The following is a 19,236-nucleotide window of genomic DNA, read 5'->3' on the forward strand; positions in this document are numbered from 1 at the left end:
TGTAGGGGTGTCCTCCTAGAACTTTACAGTGTTGTAACATCTGTGATCACCTCATTGGGTCAGCATGTCAGCTTCATTTCCATGGTGCCTGCTCAGCTTTATCTGTCTCTTGGCTTTATTTGTTCCCCACTCACTTGGTCCTTCCCTTTCCGTAGGTTCTTGTGTTTTTGTTTAGTGAGCAGTCAGGGCTCTTTTGTGGTTCACAGGCTAGCAAGTGATGATGTGCTGTTGCAGAAGTCCATGCTCAACTCCAGCTCTGAGGAGTCTTTGCCTCCTCATCTACAGTGCTCAACTGGAGAGTAACTCAGGCTTCCCAGCACCGCTGTCCATGTTTGCCCAGAAGGAAGCACCCGTCTTCTCGGGCCTTCTTTGCAATGTGATCTTATTCCAAGCTCTCTCCTACCTGTTTGTCATGTGGTGACTGGAAGTTAATCCAGAACCCTGGCAGCTTTGCATTGGCATTGCTACTGTGGAGGAGCGCAGTCCCTTCTACTCAGCCTGGAGTAGAGTGCTAACCAGAGTCTAGGCCATGGTGTATGTTGATTTGGCCTTGGGCACTCACCTGCCCTTCTGTGCTATGTTCTTGGATAAGACTCTTGACCTCTCTGCTTGTTCTCCTGCACGGTCTCTGATTTGGATCAGGTGAGATGTGAGGGGTGTGATAAAATAGTACACAGAAAACCTGGACCAAGAACCAGCATGGTGTACAACATGTCCCCAACCTCAGATGGCCCAGTGGCACAAGGTTGCCTGCCTATGGGTACGGAGGAGACAGAAAAGGAAACACTGGTTACACAGTTATTTCATCTTGCCTTATAAAAGTAAGTCACTGCAGGGTGTGGCGAGTGTGTGCCAGCAGCCCGGATTGTCACTCCTCCTTCCTAAGGGAATCTGCCATTGAGGTCCCAGGGGAAGATGGATGACTGAGAAGGCCAGCCCCTGTTGCATAATTAACCTTGAGGGAAACACACATGGGGATTCAACCATTTCTGTTTTTATTTTATGTTGTCACTATGTTTTGAGAAAGTTCTGATGTGTAGCCCTGTCTGGTTTGGAATTTACCAAATAGCCCAGGCTAGCCTTGAACTTATGATAAACCATACAGGTGAGCACTGACTCCTAGCTTTTTTCCCTTTACTCTTGTCTCCTAAATGGAGTTGATTATTTTTCTAGGAATACCTTTAGGATGAAACAATAACTAGAGACCCAGATGTTAGGCCGTAGGCATTCTGGGTGTTGTCTAGTGGACGTCAGAGTCACAGCTGAGTTGAAGAACAGCCACTCCACAGAGGGCAGAACATGTATGCCATTTAGAGATGCCTTTTTGCTTTTTGTGACTCTCCTCCACATTTCATTTGTATTTAGAAAGAGGAGAAGCATCTGAATACAGGTATTTCGAGTTACTGTGGAATTGTGTTGATGTGCACTGGCCAGTTTGTAAACTTACATTCTAACCGGGGAGCAACTAATGGTTTCGCCCACACCTCTTTTTTTTTTTTTTTCTTTTATTATCCTCTGGCTTCTGTTTTTCAGGTGTGTAGCTATTTTAGTATTATGAAGAATGATGGATGAGGCAGGAAAGTCTCTCTGGAAGCGCATGTGATATTCTGCAATGCACTTGGGGGTCAGCCGCACTTGACTGATGGATGCTTTATCTGATATCCCTGCCACTTCCCGAGATAAAGCTGCTGCTTTATCAGAGGTGCCAGCAGCTGTGATTTAGAATTTATAAACCTCCATCTCCAAATAATTGTTCTGATTACTTTCTGTCCGGGCAATAAAATGATAAAGGTAATTGCACACAAATGTGAGATAGCACCAAAATACAATAAAATTAACCTGAATTAGTGTGCCTTCTGGAAGAGAAGTATCTATGAAATGTGGTGTAGCAATAAGAGAGAGCGATATTATGGCTGGAAGGTGAGTTAGTGCCTTAATGTAATATTCTTTGAAATATAAAAAGGGGCTTTCTGCAGAGGGTGAGTGTGCTTTGGAAATTAAGTTGAAGTGATTCTTATAATTGGCAGCAGTGATGCATTTTGAGGGTTTTGAGGATTTTAATACCTTTTATTGTGTTGTGTCTGGTTGCACTTCCCTTCATTTAGAAGCTCTGGGCTTCAGTCTTCCTAATACAAAAAATAGAATCAGTTATGGAATTGGGATAGATAAGTGGGCTTGGGACTCTCATTCTCTTCTGTTAGCAGTATTCCTGGTCTGAAGGTAATGGACCTCCCCCTCACACCAACCCTCCCTTTTTTTTGAAATTAACTTACTTAGACATCAAAGGCTAACATTATAGTTAATAAAACACAGTTTTAAGGAAGACTTTTGGAAATGTGTTTTGTTTTCTGTCTCAGGATGTAAGCTAGAGAATTGCTTATTGTAGACAGATGGCTTTCAGTGGTATAACCCATTATTCCTTTTTAAATTTTTATATTGTTATTTAAAACTAATTTAGTTGTTTTTTTCTTTTGAGACAAGATCTTACTATGTGGCTCTAGCTGGTTCTGAACTTGCTATATAGAATAGGATGGTCTCAAGCTCGCAGAGATCCACCTACCTGTGCCTTCCAAGTGCTGGAATTAAGGAAGTATGACAGAGTGTCCAGCTTGAGGAATATTTTTATTAACTCTGTTAATTTAATACAATAGATTTTGATCTCTTATGTCTCTAGTTCCTTACCTTCACTCTTCTGAGATTTCTCCCATCTCCCTATCCTCCGACTTTGAGTCCTCTTTTTGTTTTTTTAATTTAGTAATTCATTCACTCCAATTTGCAATACCCATTTTTATAATGTCGTGTTTTATGACCTTCACATCACACCCCTGAAGATGATATTCATGTGCTGCTTACTGAGGAACTTCAGAGAAGGAAGGAAGACTGGTTAGGTGATTCTGGAGTAGGAGAGCATGGGCAGTGTTTCCCCGTAAGCTTGGGTATTTGAACACTTGGTCCCCAGTTGGTTGCACTGTTTTAGGGAGCTTTAGGAGGTGCAGTCTTGCTGGGGAAAGTCTATCAATAGGGTCAGGGTAGGAGACTAAAAGCATCTAGCCATCTCCAGTTTGCACTCTGCTTTCTGTGCCTGAAAAAAAATATGAGCTCTCTGCTCTCTATGCCTATTACCATGCCTTCCACTTGTGTTGTGCCTCCCACCATGATGGACCCTTAGCCTGCTGGAGCCATATGCCAGAACAACCTTTTTCTTGTTTAAGTTACCCTAGTCATGGTGTTTTATCATAGCAACGGATCAGTAACTAACCCACACACATGGCTTCTTTCTTAGAAAGTCTTGTGAATCCAAGCAACGAAGCCAAGCGTGACTGTGTTGTTAGGTAGAGCTACGCTGTGGGTTCTGGTGGACTTTAGAGTGGAATGTGTTGCAGACATTAAAAAGTAACAAGGCATGTGACATCCCAGTTTAGTGGTGGTTCACATCCTTGATCCCAGCACTCAGGAGGCAGAGGCAAGTGTATCTCTGTGAGTTGGAGACCAGCTGGGTCTACATAGTGAGTTCCAGGACATCCAGGGCTGCATAGTGAGACCTTGTCTTGAAAAACCAAACCAAACCAAACCAAACAAAAAGCAGCAGCAGCAGCAACAACAACAACGACGACGACGACAACAACAACAACAACAACAACAACAACAACATAACAAGAAATTCAAGAAGACCTTCTAAATACAGACATATTTCAGAACATTCTAATTCCTATCATTTACATGTCAATAGCTCACACAGTCTTTAGAACCATCAGAGTCCGCAGATTTCTGATACCCCCTGTTGAGGACTCTGGAGCTGCCACACCAGCCTTGCTGAGGTCAGATCAGCATTTGATCTCTAGGTGCTCCTTTGATGAGATGGCAAACATTGCAGCTGCTCACAGAGGAGTCAGAGGCCAACCTACAGTTGCCTGAGCTGGGTTCCCTGCATTCTAAGCCAGCACTCTACCTCTGAGCTCACCTCCAACCCTGTTTCTTTAGAATTTGTTCAGTGTTATTTTTTTTCTGTAGCTGATAAACCCAAACATCTCTTGGTCTGCACTGTTTATGTTCGCTTGTTCTTGCTTGTGGTATCTTCCTTCCGAATGTTTCTGGTTCCTTTATTACACTGGATATTGTATTGCATTTTTATAAGTATAGCAAGAATTGTGACTGTCTTCTAGCTGCTTCTTTCAGTGTGTCTCTAAGCACCCAACCCTGTTGGGTTTCATAAAACACCCAGAAGGCTTGGCAAAATCTGCCCACCTCATTGTTGTGCCTTAGTTCCTGATGTCTCCGTTTGCAGAGTCTCTTCAGGAGACTAATAGTTCCCAGATGGGCTGGGTTTGTTCTCACTGGGGATGTTTTAGCTATACTGTTTGAGGAATTGCTTTTGACATTTGGTGGGTTGAGGCCAGGATGCCAGTAAACACCAACTATGCATAAGACAACTTCCCTCACCCCTCAGCTTGAGCAGAAAATCATCTGGTCCCAGATGTCAGCAAGCTACGATCGAGACCATTCGTTCTGTATATGTTCAAGGCCCACTGTCCCCCTTCCCCATTCCCACCTCTGTCTCTTGCCTGTCCTGCCTTGTCAGCTGCATCTCACCCTCTGGGGAAGGACTTTTCTGGGGCCATGTTTGATTTATCCTTCTTCTGCCCCTTGCTCCCCAGCAAAAGAGTTTTACAGTCTTGTGGCTTTTTAAAGATTCTGCCTCTCATTCCTTTTTAGCTACTTAGGTCAGGGTAAATAACCATCCAGTGGGTCTCAGAGCTCCTGTTGATCATTGAAGTTTCACATGGCCCTTTACTCTCCTGATTGGCCCTTTGACTGCCTTAGACTTGCTGCCGGGCCCTAGCCAGCCTTGGCAGTTCCTCTCGATCTGTCTCAGTGAGCCCTGTCCTTGCAGAACTGGGTGGTCCCTGATTTGCTTTCTGCTTTTACTTTTATCTACCCTCTCTTAAACTCGAATCACTGTTGAACCACTGCCACTCCCCTTACCCCATGGTCTTTGAATTTGGAAATCTAGTTTTCCTGGGTGATCTTCTTGAAACATGTTTCTTTGGGCTTTTAATGAGCAGTCAGTAGTAGGTAGATGGTAACTACCAAATGTGCCTTGGGCATCTTCCCACAAGGTCCTGAATAGGGTTCCATTCTTCTCTCTACTCTTCAGTGGCTATGTGTTCTTGCTCTGCTGTTTGGGATTCACAAGCCTCTATACTTGCTCTAAAATATGTATTCTAAATATTGTAGTGCTTGGTGGTTTACAGTGGAGAACTAGGTGAAACTATGAGGATTAGGCAAGACAGAGCCTAGGAAGAGAGTTGAGGGGAAAAGATGGAAAGAGGCAGTGAGGGCATGGAGTAAGGGGCAGGGAGGACATGGGGAGGGGGAATTGCCTATGAGGAGATGGGGGGGAAGAGCCAGTGAGGACAGGTGAGATGAGTCTTGGTTAGCTTAGAGCTATGAATGTGGTTATCAGGCAGGCAGCCATATTTGTTATCATCCATTACTACATGGTTTAATTTCTTACAGGCAGAGGGTATTATACTTGGTTTTGTTTTTCATCCTGCCAGTGTTAAATTAAACTTTTCCTCTCAAGTCAGTGTGAAGTCAGGCATCATGTCTATGGATGTAGGTAACTAAAAACTTCAGGTCTTATTTTGTGGCTAGGCCACAGTATTTTTAGTCAGGTTCTGGACCACATGGAATATAGCTATCCCAGACCACTCTGAAGTTGGTTACTGAGCCTGAGGCCAGGATCCTGGAAAGCAAGGAAGGAAGGAAGAAAGGAAGGAAAGAAGGGAAAGGAAAGAAGAAAGGAAAAGAAAGACCCTGATGGAGAAAATCAATTTTGTTGTCTGAAGTAGGAGGGGAGGGTCCTGCTGAGCAGAGGATATGGGCATACACATGAAACTTTCTAGTTTTTCAGTAACAGGAAAGTCTTATGTTCTGGTACCAGGGGAAGAAAGTCCTGAGAGTGGGCCCAGGATGGGGATTTATGACCTAAGCTGTTGGAAGCAGGCTCGCAGAGCCTCTGGTGAGAGGGCCAAAATGACAAATGGTTTCTGTACAACTTTTTATTGTCCAGCCTCACACTGTATTTCTTTACGCATGGATGTGTTTGCTAGTGTTTTGATTGTATTAGTTTCCTGTGAAATGGAGAAACCTTTCAGTACCCCCAAATAAATATGGATCTGCTTTCAATACATTTTATCTGTTAAACTTGAGGAACCAGGAAACAAGTCTAAAGCTCTTCTTTATATTCTTACTGTGCTTTAGGGTTTGAATTGAGATGAAACATTTACTAGGTCACTATATTCGAGGTGGGTTCTTAAGTCCTTTGCAGGGTCAGAGTGCCTTCTAGAAGTTGTATGAACTATTTGTTTTCTAGGAGTCTTCTCTCACTAAGATTGCCTTCTTATAGGTGGGATGTCTAGTTTTTATTCCGATCCTGTCTGCACCAGAGCTATAGGTGGCAATAAATTCTCCGGTTGGCTCCCAGATTTTCAGTGGAAAAGGTGTGATGTTAGTATTGACTGTCAACTAGACAGGATCTAGAACCATCTGTGAGACACACTTCTGGGTATGTGTATGGGAGAGATTAGGTTGATGAAGGTGGCAGCATCTTCTTTATGGGGTAAAATCCCAGACTGAATAAAGAGAGGTGAGTGTCCTGTCTGTGGATACAATGTGACCTGGTATGTCAAGTTCCTGTCAACATATTTCCTCACCATGACTGACTGTGCCACCTTTAAACTGTAAGCCAAAATAAACATACCCTTCCTTAAGTTGACCCCTGTCAAGTATTTTCTCGAAGCAACAAGGGAAATAACTAATACAAGTGACTCTCACAGCCATATCCTCTATCAGAAATGGCAGAGCAGCAGCAGCAGCAGACCCAACATAGTATGATAGTTGGCTTTAGATAACAAATTTCCCTTACTTAGAATCACTTGAGTGGAGAGCTACACTTGAAGAGTTGTCTTGATTGGTTATTGATATGGAAGGACTCAGTCTGCCGTGGTGGGAGTGCTATCCCTTGTATAGGTGAGCCTGGGCTGTGTGAGAAAGCTAGCTGAGCAAGCCGGAGAATTTCCTTCTGTTTCAGTTCCTGCCCTGACTTCCTCAGTTGATGGACTTTGAGCTGGAAGTGTAAGCCAAATAAACTTTTCATGCCCTAAGTTGCTTCTGGTCGTGGACTAAACCATGTGGTAAGTGTAGGCTACTTTGTAGTGGTTGTGTCCAAGGCGGAGTGGGTATAGGCCAGCAGATGGAGGAGGTGAGGGGACAGAATACAAAAAAGGACATCAGTGCCTGTCAGGTGACCTTCAGGCAAAGCACTACTGGTAGGAGGTTAGGATCAGGTTTGGGGCTCTCAGAGGGAAGGTCACTTGTGTCAGGATCAATGGTAGCAGCTTCTTAGTGTGTTTCTGTCTTGAAGATAGAATCTGGATACTTCTTACATGAATGAAATAATCTTTAAAATAAAACCAGTTGGGCATTTATTTCCAAAGAGTGGGTCTGAGGGGTTAGAGCCTGAGGCAGTTGTGCAAGTTCACTTGTGTGAAGCCACTAGTTCTTGTCTGGCATTTGGTTTTACAAGGCGTCCTGTTTTTGCTTTTTTTTTTTTCTTGTTGTATTGAAATTTTTTGCTTTCCTGTGTGAGATGTTTATAACTGCTACGCAAAAGTGTCTGGAATAGATATTGCTTTAAGCTGTGGGATAAAGTTCCCTCTCTCAATGGTTTAATTTTTATTGCGTTCCCACAGTATGCTGCCGTTGTTCACATGACACTCATGGCAGTGTCTGCCCCCAGAGACCGTGCTCAAAATTGCATCTGCCTGCATTCCTGCGCACAGCACACCTCGGCTCATGCCCCCCCTTCCATTGGCCCTCTCTCTTTTTTGTTTGCCTGGCACATAGATGTTGCCCTTGCCCTCCTGTAGTTCAGTCTGTTGACGTTTTCTTTTAATCAAAGGAGAAAGCAGGGCGCCATCATGGTAGCTAGCTCTTTTAGTTCCAGGTGGGTTAGGATAGACCCAGTCTTCTGCTGAAATTGTGCAGTGATGTCAGCATATCCTGTTTCTCTCCTACTCTGCACAACAGGCATCTCAGGGAGTGCACTGGACCTGGTGTGTGGGAACATGGACAGTGTGGCAGGGTATCTCATTCTGAGCCTCCTTCCTTGGCCTACAGTCAGGAGCAGGAGAAGGTGTGTGCTGGCTTTGGGTCTGTGGGAGGTGGAGGAAGTCCATCTACTGAGTCGATGGGGTGTTGGACAGCAGGGTTGTGTCCTGGCCCAGAACACCTGTGAGATGGTACATGCAAATGCCCTTCAGAGAAGCTCTGCAGCTTATGAAAAGCACAGGCTGGTAGGCAGTTCTTAGGGAAACTTCTAGATGTGGTTGAGTGAGAATGGGTGGAATATTGAGATTTTGGGAGTATGGATGACAGAACTGAAAGAAGTGTGTCCAACAAGTGTCCATTCCTAACAGTTCTATCTACATCAGCCAGAGGGAAAAGCATGCACTCCTTGGTCGGCAACCCAGGTGTGCCATGTCTGTGTGAGGGGAATGTCTTCAGCCTTAGATGTTAGGATCAGACATTACAGCATGGGTGACCCTAGGAGAGATCCTGCTCCCTGAAAAAGCCAGATGTGAAAGAACATGTGTTTGCTATAAGAATCTTCTTACATGAGGCTCCCAGGACATGCAGAGTTAGAGCGTTGGGATGGTAGTTCCCAGGGCTAGGAGCTGCCAGTTCTATCAAGGACATATGCCATCTCCTGGGGATGATGAAAAAGTTTGGGACATGGACAGAGGTGATGACCATATGTGTTAAGTTTATTTAATACTCCTGAATTAGTGTATGTACAAAATTTTTAACATGGTATGTGTTTTGTGTGTGTGTGTGTATGTATATGTGTGTGTGCGTGCATATCCTAATTTTGTCATAATAAAATTTGTATTTCCTATTTTGAAGTTGCAGACATGTCCAGGAAGTTGTATCTAATGGACATGATGCTTAGCACCAGTCAGGTACCATGGAAGTCTCTTGGACAGGGTAGGTGGATGAACCTCAACTTTATCATTGGAGTGGGTGCTCTGTGAGGGCATAATTCCTTCTCCAGTAGAGTACAGTTGGAGGGCAGTCTGTGAGTGCAGGAGTTCCCTGCAGGCTATGGGAGTCTGTGAGGGCAGCTGTCCCCTGGAGGATGTTGGGGATCTATGAGGACAGGTATCTACTGGGAGACACTGGGATCCCATGAGGTCAGGGGTGCCCTACAGGGCACTGGGGACAGAACCCTCAGTAGCTATTTCTCTAAGGTATCCTGGCCTTGGGTTCAGTGTATGGAGACAATGGGGGTTGTAAAGGTATCCTCAAATGACTGTGTCAGCCTGCTGAATATCATGGGGACTTTTGTTGTTCTCTCTCCCAGATAAGGTGGAGAGTGTGTTCTGCCTTCTCCTGCCTTTGTGTCCTGCTGCAGCTGATGTGCCAGGTCCCCCTGAATAGTTGTGGGGGAATGCAGCATAGTGGTTTAAAGAAGCAAGCAGCTACAAACCCTTTTACCACTGAAGTCTGGATTCTTCTCATTCACGTTATCTTTAGAATTAGCACTGCAAGTCTGTGAGGTTTTCTATCAGTAAATCTTGTCTGAAGAATGGATTTCTTTGTAGAGATAGAGATATTGTTGAATTTTGCCATAATGCCTCAAAGTTGTACATTTTGTTAGTTTTTGAAATATACTACTGGGGTTTCCTTCATGATATCGAGGATAGGTTAGTGCAAGGGAGAGGTAATTACATTACTCAATTATGTGAACCAAGATGGAGTATAGCTTACAGATAATTTTGTAATAATCCCTATTTCCAAGAAAAAATATTTGCACAATACTTTAGTCATTGTGTCATTTGCCAATAAATCAGTTACAGGTTGGTCTCTGTTTTTATTACTGCTTAGATCCTGCGTATGGATGTGGGTTTTATGTATACCTTTCCCACATAAAAAGCAAATAAATCAAATAACTTTTAGATAAGATAGTGATTTTTCTACATTAAACGTTAATTTTTTTCATTTAAAGTCCTAAAATTAGATGAGATCCCTCCTCATCTAATCTGATAGCTCCATCCTGTTTGCTGACAGTGTGCATGTCAGAGTGTTGGAGTCTCCCTGGGTTCAAATGTTAAAAGTGAGCATCTAAGATTTGATGTGGGGTCTTTAGGAGGTGATGGGTCACAAACTGCTGCCCTCAGGAATGGGGTTAGTTCACAGATGAAAGAGTCCCTAAAGAAGATCTCCTCACATGTGAGGGCATGGTGAGAAAGGGCAAGAATGGAAAATGGGCCCTCGATTGTCCCCAAGTTTGTGGATCTTTGATCCTGGGCTTGATCCTGGACTGTCTTCCTCCAGAAGCCAGAGAAGGAGCTTTCTAGATTATGAGCTTCATTCCCTGGGATTTCTTTAAAGGACACAGACAGTAGGCCCATCCCACTCAAAGGGAGCTAGATGCACCAACTCTTCCTAGGTCTGGTTAGCTCTCTACTTAAGCAATCTAACAAAGCCCGAGAAAGGACTGGGAGCAGTTCTTCTCTGTCTTTTGGCTTCCTGTAATGGCTGAGGGACAGAAAGGACAGTTCAGGACAGAATTGCAGAAGGGATTCAGGAAGATATGCTGTGTCATCCGGTAGCCGACTCATTGGCAGTACTGCCTGTGAGGTCTTCTTGGGAGCACACGTGCAGGATAGATATGTGGTTCAAAGCTGTTCCTCCCCTGGGTGCTGAAGCCCTGTCAGGCGGAGCATCCCTGACTGAGACTACTCTGGGCACCCTAACACTTATAATTTAGAATAGAGAGGTACCATGTTGCAAATTCCATTTGTATTGCTCTGAGTAGAAGTGAGTTGACAGTTGTCTGGATCTCTTGGACATGGATCCTGTGTAATACCTTGATAGGTGAGTCATGAAGCTGGCTCACTTATGGGAAAATCAGTGAGTATGAGATTGTGTCCATCCCCTAGATAGAATATGCACATCCTTGTAGCAACAGTAGGCCACAGATGCTGGGCATGGTTAAAACTATTGCCCTTTGCTGGGCAGTGGTGGTGCACGTCTTTAATTCCAGTGCACGGGTGGGCCTGTGCCTGGCAGATCACCCCACAGGAACAGATACTGGGCTGCTAGGTTGACTTCCAAGTCCAGAGAACTATTCTCCCTAACAGGCATTTGAATGTCTCTACTTCTTAGAGATCCATAAGAAAGGGACTGGTGAAAAGACCAAGGCTCAAATGTGCTGGCTATGCAGTATGATCATTGACTTTGAACCTATGTAAGATTGCCAGGTATGTTGGTGCATGTTTGTATCACCTGTGCTGTGGAAGTGAGACAGCTGCATCTCTGTGGATTGCTGGTCAGCCAACCTAGCATGGAAAATTCCAGGCCAGCAACAGCCCTTCTATCAAAAAACAAGATAGATGGCTCCTGAGGAAGGCCACCTGAGGTTTAGCTATGGCTTTCATGTACCCCCTACCCACCCCCCTTTCAAGTCCCACATCCATGCCTTCTACGAGCTATTGGCTCTCTCAAATAGAAAACCAGAATAAACTTCTCTTAAGTTGCTTCTGAGGAAAGTAACTAACACAACATTCAGCTTCCATTACATTAATTATAATGAAAAGCTCCAGTGCATACAAATAGTCCAGCACCCTTTCACCATTTCAAATCCTTACAATGAGATTGAAGATGCAACCTTCTCAGTGTTGGTCATCATCTTTGTTTTTGGATGCTCACCCAGAAGCTCACTGGTCATATGAGATGTCACTAACAGTTCATGCACTCAGCAAAAATGAAATAACCCACCAGGGACACACTGAGCCCTTTGAGAGTTTAAAAACATTCAAATTGAGTATTAGTTGGTGTATGCTGGCATTAGAAATATAGAAGGGCTTCCCCAAGAGGGACTGGCTGATGGTATTTTGGAGGAGATAAATGAGGGTCTGTTAAGTAAGTGCACAGATCCAAGGATATACATACTCTAGATGTGAGCATCAGGAAGGGAACACCATTGTGTGGCTGCAGAAGAGAGGGGCCCTCTGGGCTGAGTTCATAGGCAATGTCACCTGGGGAGCTTTGGGGAGACTCATCTGGGAGCTCAACTGGCATGTGTCTCTACTGTACTCTGCCATGGGAGGCTGTTAGATACTGAGAGGCAGACTTAAGACTTAGCATGTGTTTTCTATACTCATTGGTATTACTTTATTGTAATTCTCATTCTTGCCTCTGTGGGCCATGCAGTATCCCTGTTACAGGGAGGAAATGGACTACACATGCTTAAGGTGATCAGAGAGGCCATTCAGAGCTCAAAATCTTTTGAGGACTGGCTTAGTCTTGTTTCTGACCTTGTCCAGATATCCACTGTTACTCTAGGTAAATGAATTTTCTTTACAGCTGAGATCTGTTCATTGAGTGAAATCTTCCTTTGAGTTTTCCAGCCTTCAAACAGGATGGATTATGTCTTTGTCACCTGTAGAGAGAATGAGGCCCTGAGACAGTTGTAGCTGATATATGGTTCTGGAACACTTATTTATTGCCTGTGGTTTGGGGAGATATCTAACCTCTTTGTGATCTTAATTGGGGGACCCAAATAGAAGGACACCCCTGATGGCTGTGGGTAGGTTTGTGACAGGCCTCACTGGGTGCCCTGTCAGTGTTAGGAACATGTAAGTTGCATGTGGTCATGTATCCAGTGTCCATGATCTGGCTCCATATTCTGTGATGGTGGAAACCCAACCTTTTTTGTCCTATGATATGTACCTTCTTTCTCTGACAGCACTTTCCCCCAAATACATTCTATTTTATGCAAGAAATCTGAAAATACTTTGTAAATTTTAAAATATTAAATACACATGGAAAAATGCTAAGGGTTTTATATGTATCTCTTTGTATATAGAGCTGGTTGCATGGCAGTGACTCACTTTGGTGAGGGTTCACACTCTGTGCACAGGTTTCTCAGCAGGGAGAAGGAGCATGGTGTTTCTTTCTGTCCAAGGATTGTCTACAGTACCTCGCCAGAGACCTGTTGACTGACGGGTCACTTCAGGAACCAAGAACGCATGCTATGATGTCATTTTTCTGTAAACCCTGAACTATAATAAATCACGTTTAACTGTTGTAATTAAGATTTTAGACTGTGAAGCTGTCTGAGAGAGGAAGGACCTGTCTCTTTCTCTAGAGAAGAAATTAATTGTTAGAGTGTATGGTCTTTGAAGAATTTACTGTAAGATAAAAGACTGGGGTTTTATTCTTGCATTTATTAGTGTTTAATCAAACAGAAAGTGCACTTTCAATGTGGAAATCTTGGCTTCAGTGGCAGAATTAGACTGAATTATTGTTTAAAGAGCAAAAGGTATGGAATTATATGTTCAAGTTATCAAACCACTGATAGGCTCTGGGTATAATGTAACTAATTTAGAACATAAAATCCCCAGCTATGTGCCTGGAGCCTTGGGTTAATCGCTTGACAGTGAGTGCGTTTCCGAAGCAGGCTGGACTTAGGGCAGGGTGATGGCTGTTCCTCAAAGAGTGAGGTGGGCCTGTCAAGGCATAGTATTGTCATAGCCACTGAGGATGTCTAGAAATCAGTCTCTTTCATTTAGGATCCCAAGTCATAAATTATTGCAGGTTCTACTCCCAGAATCCTCTGTTAGAGAACTATTGAGAACTTAGTTGTTAAGGGCAAGGAGACTTAATTCTACTAAGTCTACTGGCTCATGTACTAGGAATGTGAGTGGCATCCAGTGACTTTTCATCAGGGAACATTAGATCTTTCTACAGGAATGGAGGAAATTCAGGAAGGTTTAGTGATTTTGTTGATGGTTAGCATGGAATTTACTCACCATTAATGGGAGGAAGAGAAGGATAGGAGATGCTTCATGGGCAGCCATTTTTGAGAAATGGGGTCTGTATATAGGAGAAGCCTGCCACCGGGCTCTGTGACCTGAGTGGTAGTTGGCTTTGGTGGGTTGGGAGAGAGAAGAGCTAGCTAGTGGCTTGAACTTCTCAGACTGAAGTCCTTGGATTCAATACCAAAGGAACATATACCCTGGATATTCTTAGATTATGGGAGAGGTCCTTGCCTAGAGTCTAGGAAGGCATAGCTAAGTAGCACAAGAATCCTCTAAAAACAGTGGAAGAGGGCAGGTCTCTTGAAGTGTGGCTCCAGACAACATACCAAGTTTGGTCAGCCCTTCATGGCCTTCAAGTACTTACTGGTTTTATAGAACCTAGGAGTCCTGAGGAGTGGGCATCTAACAGAGGCTGCATAAAGAAGAGGAAGGTTGCCAAGTGTCTTCTAGTACCCCCCCCCCCCCATGTCAGGCAGCAGAAAGTATCTGCAAGGCTCCCCCAAGGTTTGCTCCTATACACAGCAGGCACCTGCCATCTTGGCATATTGCTTGAAATTGACCAGTGAAGGCCATGATGGATACCTGCTATGAAAGCAGTCCCTGGGAGCCCATGCCAATGGATTTGGTTATTGAGCATGAGCTATGCATTCTAGTGGGTCCACAGTTCTAGCTGACTCCAGTGGTGAGTCACCTGACTCAGAGTCCCATGTTGTTCATAGAACCCTACCCGCACACATGAAAGCCACCAGGAATGTCATAATATGTGACTGCATCCACAGGGGCTCTCCTGGGCAAGGCTGATTTTAACCAGCCTTGCTGCCCACCATCAGGTGTTCTCCATGCCACAACTCAATCAAGATTTCCCAGTGATGAGGAGACAGAGACTCCTCCTCCCTGTGTGGAACAGGACTTCCCAGGTTTGGTATCTTCCTAATTGGGACAGGTCATGTCTCCTTCAGACCTCACTCGCCCCTTCCCTTCCCTCTGTATTTCCTAAGCAGTCATTAGCTTCCTGGCTGGCAAAGCTCTGCAGGATGGGAACTTTGTGCTGTGACACATTTAAGCTGAAGCTTTCCGAGTCATGGCAACTGTAAGAGCTGACACTTTACGTTGAGCGCAAGCCTGCCACCTCTTTTCCTCCTGACAGCCTGTCACACGTAGCTCTGTCGTTAGTGGGACCTGAAGTGCTAGAAGTTTTCCAGCCCACAAGGAATGTGCTGTTGGCAGCAAGAGATGTACGGCCACACGGGGGTGACCCTGGGTACACACTATCCCAGCAGACCAACCAGCCAGGGAACCTCCTGTCCTTCCCACGAGAGGCTTCATGCTATCGGGGGGCTAGCATATCAGGCTCTAGGAGGAGTAATTTAAAATGAAGGAAACCTAGGTGTTCTTTTTTTTTTTTTTTTTTTCATTTTCACAGCAAACTGAAAATGAGCCATTCTTGATCAGAACGGAAATTCAGTGTTAAGATGAGACGCAGGAATGCTTTGGGATTTGGGTGTCTTGGGCTTTGTGCAAGCTGTTCCGGAGTTCCTTTGTGGATCTCCATGCTCGTCCTGGCCAGGTGCCTGGGGAGACGAGGCTTCTCAGGTCTTCTATGGTTTGGATGGTCTCTCCTGTGGAGTTTGATTGTAGCCTGAGTTGTCAGGGTGTGGATTTCTTCCTTCTGATTTGTTCTTTTACCCCAGGAAAAGGGACATTTCATTTTAAAGCACTACAGCCCTGCTGGCTAGGGAGGACCATGAGAGGAGGACTTACTGAGCAGGATTCCAGATAGCATCTAGGAATCAGGAGTGTCTGAGCTCCGAAGTTCTGGGTGCTAGGGTTAGGGTGGGGTGTCTGGGGCAGGACTCCTTAGCACCCTCAGACCTGCCTGTGCTTTAGAGAGAGTGGAAACATCCATCTCCCCATGCCCAGGTGTTTTTCAGGACCTGCTAGGTGAGGAGAAGTACAAGTGGGGCATCCTGCTGAACCTGGCACACCCTCTGAGCCTGGAGTGTAGCAAAGACATATCATCAGGGGTTTCAAAAGCTAAAATGTGGTTGGCCACCAGTCATCCTTCCAGGGCTGTTGTAGGGAAACTTAGCATCATCAGGGTTCAAACCAGAGATTTCAGGTCCTTTTCTTTCTTGAGGTCCAATGTCTTTGGAGGAACTCAGTCCTACAGCCTCACTGGCTGGTTTTGGCAGGCCCTGAGGTCTGTTCTTTTACTCGTTCTCCCTGTCACACCAGTAGGGCACCTACTTCCTATCCCCTGGCTACTGGCAGTTCTGGGGACTCTGAGAATCACATGGAAGCACTTAGGGAGAGGTGCAGTGTAGCAGCAAAGACAGTTCTGGAAGGCCTGGTGAAGTCAGGCAGAGAAGGAAGGGAACTGCTGCCTGTGGGTCTCTGGCTTTCAGTACCTGGGTGGGAACTGGCCTCTGGCGCCATCTGCTTAATTCAGAACATTGTTCTTTAAACGCCCTTCATGTTAAAGGGAGATGAAAAGAATTCACTTCATTTTTCAGAGGTCTCCAAATAGCCGTGGAAAATCGATTCTTTTTCTGCCACCAATTAATGTCAGCCCCTCTTGTGGCTTTTGGTGGATGCCACAGTGGTGATGTAGGGAATATAGATACAGGAGCCATGCTTTGGGTTCTGCTGCCAAGTGGAGAGTTGTAATCCCAACTGGGTCCTGGAACTGGCCACAGGGATACTCCATGTAGGTGACCCAACCCAGACATTGTGCCTAGGACTGACATCCTTGGAGAACTGCAGGGTGGAGTACATATAGGTTTCCTGTGTCCACTGCTGTCAGCGAGCATTTGAACAAGTGGGCTCTTGGAGGCTGAAGAAGTGACTCAGTGGCTAAAAGCACTTGCAGCTCTTCCAGTGGACTTTAGTTCTAGTTCTAGCATCCACACAAGTAGCTCACAAGTATCTCTTGCTCTAGCTCAAGGGGATCTCACACCTCTTTTGGCCTCCATGGGCACCGCAGTCATGAGTACATACCCAGACATAGACACTTATAAAACATTGGGCTATTAGAGCCACCATAGCTCCCAGGATCTGATTATCAAGAGTGTACACCTCTGGGTATTCCCAATTTTGAAGTCTGTGTGTTTGAGTTTGATGGGGTTATATGTCCTTGCATCTAGATAGCAGCCTCCAAGAAGGCAAGCCTGAGTTCTCGTGTCCAGGATAGCTTGTTTCATCAGCCAACCTGAGCTTGGAGTTGGTGCCCTGAGAGTTTTGTATTTCCCCTGGAGTCTGTGAGCTGTTCCACAATAGAATATGGACAGAGGAGGCTTTGTAAGCTGTGACAAGTGGCCAGAGGCTGAGATCTCCCAGCAGGCTCATACCCTGAGGCCCTGGAGGAAACCACTTTCAAAATCTCACTTGTGTAGGAAGGAAGTGGGGTGCTATGCAGGAAAGCTTTGGGGGGTATGATGCTAAAGCTTGAGTATTATCTGGAAAGCACTGGTCCATGCCAGGCTGAAGGGGAAAGGAGAAGGAAGCAATGGATGGTTCTAGAAGTATGTGGATAGAAGAAAATCACAGGGCACAGAAGCATGAAAGCACAGGACATCCCAGGCAGCATGGAGCAGCACAGATGGAGACCTAGTGGTAGTTAGGCAGGAGAAGATGCAAAGGGTACTGTTTCTGAAGACAGCCTGTAGACAGGAGGCTGCTGCTGTATGGTATGTGGGCCTTGGAGGGGTCAGTAGACCTCTTGTTTTGGGGACAGAGGATGAGTTTGGTTGGTCTTGGAGGGCAACCTGTCTCTGTCACAACTTGTCAGCAAGAGAGAAGCAGCTGTATACTGTAGGTGAATAAAGGTGGTTGACTGCCTTCTGACAATACACACATGCGTGCACGTGCATGGCACTCGTGGAAGTAACTAGCAGTCGACTTGTTCTGCATACTCTGTGTAATTCCAAGTGAGGACTGTGTCACTCACCAAAGAGGTGCCCAGATGAAATGGGGCTAAGGAGCTAAAGATACCCTTAGGATCCAGTATTTGAGAAGCTCAGATGCATGATGGTATGATGTGGAGGGAATTTTAAGAGATGGTTGAGTCATAATACATTCTGTAATAACCCATGCAAGGGCGGTTCTTCTGGGAGGCAACCTGGAAGCAGTTGGCCATTTATAAAGTGCACTAGAAGCACTAGTCTAGGCAAGGTAATTAGAGGTTGTTGTAGGCCAAAGAAGCAGAGACAAGCCATCCTGCTCTAAGCCTGTGGCCACAGGTGGTGTGTGGGGCCCCAGGAGGGATTCTGGGAATCACTGGTGGATAGAAAGGGAATGAGTGTCCTCTCTTTCCTGGAGTCAGAGAAGGAAGAAGAGCCTACAAGAGTACAGAAATACCCATTGTGTATCTTTGCTTTTAGCTCTTTGGCATTTGCAGTTTCTATTGAAATTAGGTTTATGGGCTCTCCACAGTGTCCTTCATTTCTATTCTTCTGCTGACTTGGGTGCTCTGTGTCCCCAACTAGGCCAGTCTTACCCTTCATTTTCTGTGATGCATTTCTTACATGCTTCCATGACTTTAAATAAAATCTGTCATGAAGATGAAACTAGACCTGGCACAGGCTCTACAAGTGGCCCACCCCCTCCTGCTACGTTCCAGCCCTATACTTCACTTTTAAATGTACTTTATCTAAAATATGGAACGGTTTGTCTGGCAGTCATCTTATTCTAACAAAGCTTGCTGAGGTGTAGGTAGTTTAAAAAGATTTTATATTCGCTCAGCCTCCTCTTAGTTGGCTTTAGTTAAGGACAGCAGGGGGAAAATTGAGGCATCGTAATTTTAGGGGACAAAAGAGAAGGGGGCACTGGTTGAGTGAGCCAGGTTACTGTGGAAAGTGGCTGTATTGTAAAAGTACCTTAAGATTAAATCCCAGTAGGAGGGGAAGCTTTGGTATACATTCTGTGTGCTAAGAAACCGTTGCTTCTCGTGCACTTTATAAATGACCAACTGCTTCCAAACACGCTTTCTTACTCGACTTAAAAATTGCTTCTCTCTAGGAACTTGGCAGAATGGCTGAGACCTGCAAAATGAAATACACAGTGTTGGACAGCCCTTTGGGGAAGATCGAGCTGTCTGGCTGTGAGCGAGGCCTGCATGGGATACGGTTTCTCAGCGGGAAGACCCCAAGCACTGGGTAAGTGTGAACAGTAGGCATGGGCACCACATGTGTGGTGTGTATTGAAGGCAGGAGTCAGGGTCCCTGGGTCCTCTCCCCTGGTCATGAGGCAATGCAGACCCTGGTGCCACCAACCACAAACATTAGCATCTCAGAAAATGTTGTCTGTGAGTTGTGGTGTTCTTGGCAGCTCATTTGTTACCCAGTAATCT

At 45.1% G+C, this 19,236-nt stretch overlaps 1 protein-coding gene across 2 annotated transcripts in view; it reads left to right on the top strand.

The window, feature by feature from the left end:
• Nucleotides 1-19,236, top strand: part of Mgmt (O-6-methylguanine-DNA methyltransferase) — a 247,989-nt gene that overhangs the window by 45,553 nt on the left and 183,200 nt on the right. For both annotated transcript variants that reach the window (XM_031388653.1, XM_031388652.1), the window contains exon 2: nt 18,906-19,042. In XM_031388653.1, the coding sequence (XP_031244513.1) occupies nt 18,906-19,042 (137 nt within the window). The remainder of the gene's footprint in view (nt 1-18,905; nt 19,043-19,236) is intronic.

This window comes from Mastomys coucha, unplaced genomic scaffold, assembly GCF_008632895.1.
Source record: "Mastomys coucha isolate ucsf_1 unplaced genomic scaffold, UCSF_Mcou_1 pScaffold21, whole genome shotgun sequence".
NCBI classification, from domain to species: Eukaryota; Metazoa; Chordata; class Mammalia; order Rodentia; family Muridae; genus Mastomys; species Mastomys coucha.